Genomic DNA, 10863 nt, shown 5'->3' with positions numbered 1-10863 from the left:
CGCCATTCTGTTGTTTTGTTTTGGTCCTGGAACGTCATGAGAAATGAGAACAGGCCTTAGTGTGTCTCCGGAGCAAACAGTTTGGGATGGAGGACATGCTGTTCTTCTTTGAAACTTTGAGGAAGGAGACTGGGTTCCTTTTAGAAAACCCTCGGGAATGTGTATGGGAAAACCTGTGTGGGCCACTGGAATCTCCTCAAAGAGAAGGAGTACAGCACGAGTGCAGAGACTTCACCACGGGAGAGAGGAACCGGTCTTTGTGATAAGAAATGCCATGGAAAAAGTGCCATTGTTCACAGCCTGACACAGTTTTTGTTCTTCTGGTCCTGTGATTCACCTACAAGGTCTTAGGCTCACTGACCTCTTCTAGCTGGCTGCCCAAAATGCCCACACAAGTCCATGACACCACATTTTATTATCAGGAAGCAGTGCTGAAACGAAATAACCTCGTTTTGCTCAGATTCTTTATTGTGCCAAAATCTACAACTAGTTGTGCAAAGTTTTAAAATGTTTCTAAAAGAATAACTGTGCTCAATAAATTGGCCAATAAAAGATGTTTACCTCAAGCCTACAGTCTTTTTGTAAAATATACAATTAACAAACAGCAATTGTAATTTGTATTTGTAAATTTCTCTTTGGAGATTTATATCTAAGTATCTATCTAATACAGAACAACACTGACACGATACAGTAAAATCTTAACATAGCAGAGATCTATTTCAGTTATAATAATGTAAAAATGTAAATGCAAAATCAAATTAAAATATATGTAAATAATATGATGAATATAAGTGAAGATGTGACTGAATTGTTTTGTAATTGTGACTGCAAGGACACAAGTTGAACAAAATTGAATTTTAGTTTTGCCTTTTGTACGGTTTGTCCCTGGCGAGGCTACGTAGTTCACTGTGTTGTTTCCATGGAGACTGAAGTATCTACGAGACGCGACAAGAAAGTTGTTTTGCATGCTAGCAGATGTTAATTTAGGTTTGACTTGCTGAACAGTATGTTATTCGGATAAACAGCAAGTGTGGGTATTGCTGATAGTAAGACCAGCTTTAGATAACTTTGTGAGGACAATGGTGGTAACTGAGTGTTAACGTTAAGAGCTAACGAGTCGCTGACGTTTTAAAACCATGACGGCTGCTAATGAGATGTATGACCCTAATATGCGGGAGATGGCTAATTCAGTCATCTCTGATGCTGATGAAACTACAGAGGAGCAGGACAGTTTTTTATTTCACGATGAAGAGGTAAGAATAGTCTCCTGCTGAAGCCAGAACACTGAGATAAGTTCGTTAAATGAAGATTTGTTATCGCTAATTAGACAGGTGATATTGACAGCAAGCTAAATGTAGCTAGCTGGTAGCAGCTAGCTACTAGCTGCTAGCTACAACAAAGTCAAAGGTCAAAGTTGGAAGTTAACTTGAACTAACTTCACACAGCAGCTGTCAGTGAGAGCTGGCACTTCCCATGTCTTCTTTTAAATTTAGCATGTATTCGTATAGATGCGTCACTAAACCATCAAGAAAATTAATTTGCAAGCCATATATTAAAACACAGCTGAAGGTTAACCCCTGGATTTTAAACATTATAAGTGGCATCTATTGTGGATGGATTATTGACAGGTTAAAAGCATGCTGTGTACATCAATTGATCCCCTGGAAGCCTAATGACTATATTTATGACCATATAGGCAATTATATTCTCATGTAGCCATCTGTCATTGTTTTGTTTTGTCTCCATCAGCCTAGGAAAAACATGTTAAGATGTTCAGGGAGATACAAAACTAAACATTAACTATACCTTAACATTAACATTCACCTTTTGTGATGAAAGCAAACATAAAGCAACTTTCTGACCACAGGATTTTGATGATATTCCACCATCCCTGCTCAGCTACTTTGAAACCTCAAAAAGCAGAGCAGCAATCTGTGAGAAGCTCATCCTCGAGGAACCTGAAGGTATGACACCTTGTTAAAGAGCAAGCACATCATGCAACGCCATGCTTCTAGAGGCACTGCTTCTCTGTGTTGGAATTAATCGTTGTGTTTAAGTTAGTTGCTAAATTGCTAATCTAACCTGCATCTTTCAGGGCTCAATCAGTTAACAATTCTGTTTTTGTACATAGTAAATGTCAGAAGACCTGGAAATGATGCCATAGCTGAAATGTTTTCCATGATAATAGAATTGCCTGTGTTTTCTTTAAATTGTGTCCCAGATTTCACTGCATCAAATCACAGCGAGGACATAATGAAGTTGCCTATTGAACTCGATAAGGATATGATAAAACTGAGTGAGCAGGTAAATGTCTCTCTTTATAATCTTGTCTCAAATGTCTTCAAACATCCCAAATACAACACATTTTGTGGAAAACTGTTCTAAATTGATGTTGTGCTTGATGCAGGTCATTTGTGACACAGAAAATGAGCAGAACAACACTTCTACTGACACCCGCCCTCTTCCTGCACCCACAGAGACAGAAGCGCTTTTCCCTCACAAAGTCTCAGTGTGTCCAAACAATGAAGGTACAGTAAGTACATGTTTAGAAAAATGAAGTGAAATGTTTGAGATTTTTGCAATCTGAAAAATGCACAAACGGTGATGCCTGGTTGTATTTAAGCCATCCTTAGAGAGTGATACAGTAATTTTTAAATGAACTTTTTTATGTTCACATTTTCCAGGTAAAGGCATTACCTTTTGAAGTGAGTAACACTTGTGAACTTACCCAGGAATAAAAAACATGATTTATGAAAGACCTTGGTGTTACGGTACTGGATAAAATCTTGCACAGTATGTACTTATGTCTGAGTGACAGCTCAATGTAAATTCAAAGCGTACAAACATGTGTTCCCTGAGCAGTACACTTCAACATGTTGAAGTTAACTGCACAGGTGTGATGGAAGTTGATGCTAAATTACATCTCTTTTCTCTTTGTTCCTTTTTTATTGTACTGTTGAGGTCTCACTGAAGGTCTAATAATGCACTGAAACTTCTGTGGTGATAGACAAGCTGCCCACAAGAGGTCACTGTTGTTCTATTTTTTGTTCTCATTAAGAAACGTTGTGTGGTACAGCAATGATGAAGCTATACATAATCCCAATGAAGTAGAGGGTTTGATTGTCAGTTCCTTAAGTCCTGTCAGTGGTTATAACTATGATGATCATGAAGCTTTTTGGCAAAATATCTGGAATAAAAATGCATACTGTTTAAGCAGGTGGGAATATTCTAATTCAAATGATAAATTTACCATTTTGAAAGACTGTAACTGCTACCACATCTGTGATATGATGATATATTTTTTCTGTTCTGCCCAAATCATTTATGTGAGTTATATATTTCTTGATTGACATTATTTTTGAGGCAGTTTGTTTTCACTGCATGTGTGCAATAGAGGATAGCAGGGGGCAAGAAGCCACATTTGAACATGCATGTTTTTCCTTGCTGAACTGCTACAAAAGCCTTCTTTTTTTGTTCTTTACACAGATGAAGTGGGAACAAATAAATACATGGAGAATGAGACGAATTTGACATTGGACATGAGGAACCTTGAGATCTCACTGAATGAAAAGGAGAGAAAGAAAAGCAGTGAATACGAGGCAGAGCGAGAGAAACAACACTGTGAGGAGATGAAGAAGGAAGAGCAAAAGAGACAAATTGAAAGAGACTTTCAGAAGGAGCTGAGGAAGATAATGGAAGCCGAGAAGGTGAGTCACTTAATTTACTCGACATGATTACTTGGCATGAGAATTTTTAATATAACAGATGTAGCTTTTATTTACATGTTTCAGGTGAAAGAAACAAGTAATCCCACGCCGTGAAGGTATTTCTCATATATATTTACTGAAAAATAAATGAACTAGAAAATAGAACCTGATACTTCAAATGTATCTAATTATACTGTATATGAATTAATCAGGGAAACACAGATAACCTGCGCAAACTACCGTCTTGCTCAAGTGCTCTGGAGAAGGAGGCTGCCTTCTTGCCTTTTCAACAAATATGCATTTCATTTTTTTTAATCATTGCTCTCTGTATTCAGCTCCATCAGAAGGAACTTGAGTTGATGGAAAAAAGAGCTCAGGAAAAACTTGAACAGGAGTTTCTGCTTCAGCAGGTAGGCCTGAAATTTGCATGGGACTTCCAGAGGTTTTGACCTGAAATACCACATTATTATAGTCTGCATGTAGTGGTCATATTTCCATATTCCTCTTTAGATATTTGTTACTAAAGCAATGGGATGACATGCTTTGTTGTAACTCTAATGACTTTCTGTACCAATTAGGAACTGATCAGCAACTTACAGAGACGAGTGGAGGAAGAGATTAGGATGAGGGAAGAGGAGCAGAAGAGAATGAAGGATGAAGAGGACAAGAGAAAAAGGGAAGAGGAGAAAAATAAGATAGAGGCAGAGAGGAAACGAATGGAGGAAGAGGCAAGGAAGAAAGAAGAAGAGAGAAAAATGGAAGAGGAGAGGAAAAACGAGGAAGAGAAAAAGAGGAGAATAGAGAAGGAGGAAAAGAGGAAGAGAGAAGAGGAAAAAAACAAGATAGATTTGGAAAAGAAGAGGCTGGAGGATGAAAAGAGAATGATGGAAGTAGAAAAGAAGAAAGAAGAGGCAGAGAGGATGAGGAAGGAGGAGGAGGAGAAGTGGAAAAGGGAGGAGGAAAGAAAAAAGAAGGAGTTGGAGAAAGAGAAAGAGAAGAGAAAAGTGGAGGGAGAGATGAGCCGGAAGTGGCCAAAGAAAGAGGAGGAGAGAAAAAACAGGGAAGAGGAAAATATGAGAGTAGAGGAAGAGGGGAGACTGACTAGAAGGACTGAGGAGAAGAAGGAGCAGGTGGAGATGGGGAAAAAGAAAGAGGAGGAGCAGGAGGAGGCTGATGACCGAAAAAAGATGCCTCAAGAAAAGATGTGTGAAGTAATCAGGAAAGGGCATAAAAGAGAACATGGCAATGTAGAGGAGGAAGTGAAACTCGAGGAGAGAAAAAGGAAGGAAAAAATGGACAGAAAAATGAGGATGGAAGAGGAGAAGAGAAAAAGGGAAGAGGAGAAAAATATGATAGAGGTGGAGAGGAAACAAATGGAGGAAGAGGCAAGGAGAAGGAAAGAGGAAGAGAGAAAAATAGAAGAGGAGAGGAAAAATGAGGAAGAGAAAAAGAAGAGAATGGAGAGGGAGGAAAAGAGGAAGAGAGAAGGGGAAAGAAACAAGATAGATTTGGAAAAGAAGAAGCTGGAGGATGAGATGAGAATGATGAAGGAAAGAAAAAAGATAGAAGAGGCAAGGAAGGAGATGGAGAAAGAGAAGAGAAAAGTGGAGCGAGATATGAGCCGGAAGTGGCCAAAGGAAGAGGAGGAGAAAAAAAAGTGGGAAGAGGAAAATATGAGAGTAGAGGAAGAGGGAAGAGTGACTAGAGAGACTGAGGAGAAGAAGAAACAGGAGGAGATGAGGAAAATGAGAGAGGAGGAGGAGGAGGCTGATGGCCGAAAAAAGATGCCTCAGGAAAAGATGTGTGAAGAGATCTGGAAAAGGCATAAAAGAGAACATGGCTATGTAGAGGAAGAAGTGAAACTTGAGGAGAGAAAAAAGAAGGAAAAAATGGACAGGAAAATGAGGACGGAAGAGGAGAAGGAGGAGGGAAGGGAGAGGGAACAGGAAATAAAAAAGATGGGGGAGAAGAGGGATGTGAAGGAAGTGATAAGAAAACAGGAAGACGATGACAGAAAAATGAAAGAAGAACCCATTGAAGAGAATGGGAGGAGGAAAAAGGAAGATGAATGGGAAACAAGTGAGGAAGAAAAGAGGAGGAAGCAGAAGGAAAAGGTGAGGAGACAGAGGGAAGAAGAGAATTACAAAAAAACAGAAGAAGAAATGAGGCTCAGGGAGGAGAGGTATGATGTGGACTACAGAAGGATGGAATATGAGAGCAGAGCAAAAGATGAAGAGAAGAAGCTGGAGGAGGAGAAGAGAACAAGGGAGGAGAGGAAAAATGTAGAGGCAGAGAAGGAGCTGAATGGGCAAGGCATTGGACAAAACAAGGAAGAGGTTAACAGAAGAACAGAAGAAGACATAAAACTCAAAGAAAAGGAGGAGAGCAACAAGAGAATGGTGCAGGATACAAAGGCAAGTGTGGGAAGAGCGAATGAGCTGAAACAAGAACATAACAGCATGATCGCTCAAAATGAGAAAAATAATCCAGATGAAAGAGGAAACTCCTCACAACTGGAAGACAGCACAACACAGGCTCCCTCAAGCACCAGTCCTTTGCCTGGTGAGTCCACAATCTGCGCCAGCAGCACTGAAGCCAAACCACAACAACATAAGCTGGACGAGAACGTCATAGATAAAACTGTGGACTGTGAAAATCAAGCAGCAAGGCCTTCCGCTGTGTCCGTTTTTTTACCCGCGTGCCTCCCAGAGCACACAGAGCAGAAGAGGCTGTCATGGATGAAGGACTGCATCCCCTGGTCCAAACTCTCCCTCCAGAACAGGAGGAAGCAGAAAGGATCAGTCCAGAGTCGGAGATGGCTGAGGAGGGCTGCTGAGGCCGGCAGTCTGCCACCTCTCCGCCCAGACGCTCTGCTTCAGTCCACAGGCTGGAAATCCCTGCAGGAGGTAACCTCTGTGCAAATGCTTACACACTGATGATACCAGAGTTTTCTCAGAATTGTATTCTTGTCAGTGTGGAGAACTGATTAAATTCCTTGGAAGTGAAAAATACAATGTTGAATAAACAAATGTTTTAGATGCTGTATTTGCGAGGAAAGTGAAGCTGCATTGCATATACAGGTGATTTAACCTAGCTGTGTTAAACAGGATGCTCTGTTTTAGCATTAACCCATTTCCTATCCATGTGCTTCGTCACACATGCCAACTTAGCCTCTCAAAATCCAGGAAGACTGCCAAGCCCTGAAGCATCTTTGCCTCTTGTTTAGGTGACCACAGTGACCCTGGAGGACTTGCCTGGCTGTAGCTTATCCACTGTGGCTCAGTGTACTCAACTTCGGTCCCTCACCCTCAGACGCTGTGGCCTGAAATCCCTGGAAGGCATCAACCAGTTACCACAGCTCTGCTACATCGATGCACAGGTGGATATTCAGTCAATATATAATTATAGTTTATTATCTGCATGACACTTTTTAACTATCAAGTAATCGGAGATCTTTGTTTATCCTGTTACAGGAAAATGACATCTCGTTTGTCGACTGTGAAAATATGACTAGTCTTCGAGTTCTTCAGCTCAGCCGCAACAAGCTGACGTCCATCCATGGTTTAGCTGGTGCTGAAAATTTGGATGTTCTGGACCTCTCGCACAACTCCATCACTCGCATTGGTGAGAACTAGAAAATAAATGTATAAACTGTGGTTTGTGTCACATCTGAGGTTTCCAGTTGTTTGCAATTTGACTGATTATTGCCATTGGAATGAGTAAGTCGCAGCTTGAGAAGCCTGAACTCCTGACTAGTCTGCAATACAGCACAAGAGGGCAGCATCCCTCCTCTTTTCAGACATTCACTTTACCACAATATGCAATGAGAAGTGATTTATTTATCAACTTGAGCCCTGAGGCTAAACTCATAAAAAGATATTGGCCAGGCAAGAGGTTAAACACACTGAATTGTACATTAAGCATTGACCTACCTTTTTTTAGTAAATCATGAACTCATATTATGTATATAGGAGGGAGCTTTCGACCATCTCATTTCAAATTAAGTTTTTAGACATGCTTATAGCTTGTTTACTGTAGACTGTGCTGTGGCTTCTCTATTCCGTCTCATCCCTAGCTGGTCTGGAGTCTGTGCGGAGACTGCAGAGGTTGTCAGTGGATCACAACCAGCTGATCAGCACCAAAGGGCTAAGGGACGTATACACTCTCCTCCACTTGAACTGCGCACACAACCACCTGGCGAGTGTTGATGGCCTGGAGAACAGTGTTCTGCTCAACACCCTGGACCTGAGATCAAACAGCCTTACTGAGGTAAAGAAACAGCTACAGCTGATCACTGAAAGCACTGGTTCTGAAGTCACTGCTCTGTGTATTGTGAGATCTGTATAGGAATGGATTTGGATGTTTCAGGGGGTGAGGGGCTTTTAACTTTTATTGAAGAGCCACATCATTCTGTTTTCATCTTGTAAAATCAGCAAAAGAGCATTTGTTTTTCCATTTTCGCATTAAGATGCAGAAACAAAAGTATAACATAATATTCCCTTTATTGTTTTTTTACTTTAGGTGTGTAAAGTTGGTCATAAGGATAAAACACGTGCGGTATGGGTGTCAAACCTTCAAAATAAAAGCACAAAAGTGTTATAGATGTGTATTGTATGAGCTGATTTATTTAAATCAACAACTCATGAGAGGAAGCTAAATTGGAGGCTCACGTTATCACCTTGAACAGATCATGGTCGAACAGATTATCCTGACAAAACAACAAGCTGCTTTTTGGCAGAACACGTTATACCAGATTTCCCTCTGACTCTACAAATTAATGTCATGGCCTGTTATGTAGCATTTTCAAAGTTTGCTCCAGTTGTGAAAAAAAACCCCAAAAATCTGCAAAAATCTCTGCAAAAATAGGGCTTTAATTGGATGCATGATATAAAGGAACTTCACAATTTTTCTTCAGTCCAACAAATTGCCCCTTTGGACCAAAAAAGGATTTGATGTAACAAGCTGAATATAGGTGATTTGAGAGTGATGGTGATGCAGCTTCTGTTTGCAGACAGTGCAAATTTGCAAGTCGACCAAAGGTGAACTTTGACCTTTAAGTCTCACAAACATCAGACTGAAGCACGATGTGCACTCTTGAATTTCTGAGGCCTCATTTGAAGTAAAAGATGGATGCAAGAGAGGATGCACAATTCCAGGTCCATGTCACAGGCAGACCTTAATGAAAGGCACTGATTGCTGTAATATAGTTACATTAGTCAAAATCCTTCCATGAGAATGCTCAATAAGTTGGCGAGACTGTTCAAATACTGAGGCTCATCTGTCTCTTTCTTTGAGAGAGTGACTCACTGGTAATGGCTTGATGAGGCAAAGTCAAGACAAAGAAAACATGCAAAATAAGGGGAATACAAACAAAAATAATTTGTATGATAGTATATACATCTTTAGTATTCCCTAAGACATCCCTTGATTGCAGTAGAGCTTAACTTGTGGCGGACATGATGACTGTGAACACAGCAGGACTGAAACAACTGACATTGATGGATGGGGTCAGTTAGGCGTTGCTGGATCAGCAGCTGCAGCAGCAGCGTAAAGTTAGTCTAACCCCACAGTTTGACCGGTGGTAGCTGACAACTTCGCCCTTGTTCGCCCATCAGCCCCCCAGTCTGAACAATCAGGTCCTCCTCAGAGAGCTGCATCTAGACGACAACAGCATCTCCTCCCTGCAGGGCCTCACTGCTTGCTGGCTTCCCCTCATGCAACATCTCTCTGTGGCCCAAAACAGGTACGTTCCTCCACTCCACTCCTCTCTGTCTTTGCACAAGGCCCGTCATGTGATTTAAACCCAAAAGGAGAAAATGTGTCTGTGTTTAACTGTGATGTCAATGTTATCTGGAGATTTAGAGCAGCTTTCAAAGAGGTTAGAATGTGTCTCTGTGTTTTCTAGAATTACCCAGCTGCCCTCCATGTCTGATTCTGTGTCCCTTGAAAGTCTGGATTTTCAGTTCAACTGCATTTCAGGTAACAGGTTGTCCTGATTAAACAAACTGTATGAATTGCATTTCCTCATCATAAGGCATATCACATTTTACTGTGCATGTAATGTGGACAAATTCAAAACCTGTGTTCATTTATCGTCTCTTAGTGTTGACTCCTGTTATATGTTATTGATTTTTATTTGCTGCCTTGTGTGATGCACTTTGTAACTTTGGTTTTGAATAGTGCTCTATTGATAAAAATTATCATTATACTGCTATTATGTGACACTCACATACTTGAAAATTAACTATTAGTAATGTTCATCTCATTCTGTACGCTCACAGGCCGTATCTCTTTCCAGTCCTTTACTCCCACTCAGCCACAGATTGATTTCACTCAATAAAAAAAGTTATAATAGCTATAAATTGACATGCACAAGTCTTCAGGCATAGACCCTCATGACTCCATTATGTGATGCTGCTGTATTCATATTGGCTGTACGACAGCTGCGCAAGTACAGTATATGACTCCATGGAAATAAGAATCGCACTGTAAGTTAACAAGTCTCTGGAACACATCACTGTTTATTTCATCTGGTTGATATAGCTCTGCGTTCCTAGATGAGACAGCTGATGAGAGTGAGGAATAGACTGAAAAATAGACACTGACAAGGCAAAGTTGTTTTTCTCCCTCAGACCTCCAGAACGTGTGTGAGAGTCTGGAGGGATGTCAGTTCCTGCGAGAGATCCGCCTCACGGGGAATCCTCTTCAACAGGACAGCGGCTGGAGGTAAGGCGAGGATGGATGGAGGAGGTAGAGAAAATGATATGGGCTACTGTTTACGTTGTTTTATAATCTGTAAGCATCTGCTTAAAGGATGAAATCAGGCAGCGCTGTTGTATTAAGTTGATTTAAATGTGCTCAGTACTCTCTAATTTTCTGGATGGCTGTTCTCCTCTGACTCTATCACCCCTCTTCTCTGCAGTGCCTGCTACACAGTTTCATATCAAGATAGTGTAATTAGAAATTTCCGTAGTCCTTTCTAGAAGTTTCAGTTTCTGCTTCCTTTGCTCTGAAATATCAGTCGCCATGGTGAATGTTCAAAGGAACATACCAGTGAAAAGCCAGTGTTTCTCTATCACAAATTCAGTCTATTGGCTCAGGTAGTCTAAACATTCCATCAGAACACAGGCCTTTCTGTCCACTTCCCAGGATTAGC

The 10863-nt window shown here is 40.8% G+C and overlaps 1 protein-coding gene across 1 annotated transcript in view; it reads left to right on the top strand.

Annotated features, from left to right (window-relative positions):
• Positions 1-1018: 1018 nt before the first annotated feature.
• lrriq1 (leucine-rich repeats and IQ motif containing 1) overlaps positions 1019-10863 on the top strand; it is a 33066-nt gene continuing 23221 nt past the window's right edge. The window contains exons 1-13 of the mRNA XM_041939593.1: positions 1019-1253; positions 1868-1964; positions 2222-2304; positions 2408-2528; positions 3487-3707; positions 4043-4117; positions 4286-6613; positions 6934-7086; positions 7181-7331; positions 7783-7976; positions 9323-9450; positions 9613-9686; positions 10340-10433. Of these exons, the coding sequence (XP_041795527.1) occupies positions 1137-1253; positions 1868-1964; positions 2222-2304; positions 2408-2528; positions 3487-3707; positions 4043-4117; positions 4286-6613; positions 6934-7086; positions 7181-7331; positions 7783-7976; positions 9323-9450; positions 9613-9686; positions 10340-10433 (3836 nt within the window). The 5' untranslated portion in view covers positions 1019-1136. The remainder of the gene's footprint in view (positions 1254-1867; positions 1965-2221; positions 2305-2407; positions 2529-3486; positions 3708-4042; positions 4118-4285; positions 6614-6933; positions 7087-7180; positions 7332-7782; positions 7977-9322; positions 9451-9612; positions 9687-10339; positions 10434-10863) is intronic.

The sequence above is a fragment of the Chelmon rostratus genome, chromosome 6 (assembly GCF_017976325.1).
Source record: "Chelmon rostratus isolate fCheRos1 chromosome 6, fCheRos1.pri, whole genome shotgun sequence".
Taxonomy (NCBI): Eukaryota; Metazoa; Chordata; class Actinopteri; order Chaetodontiformes; family Chaetodontidae; genus Chelmon; species Chelmon rostratus.
The sequence above is the reverse complement of the archived record's forward strand: the minus strand, read 5'-3'. Positions and strand labels throughout refer to the sequence as shown.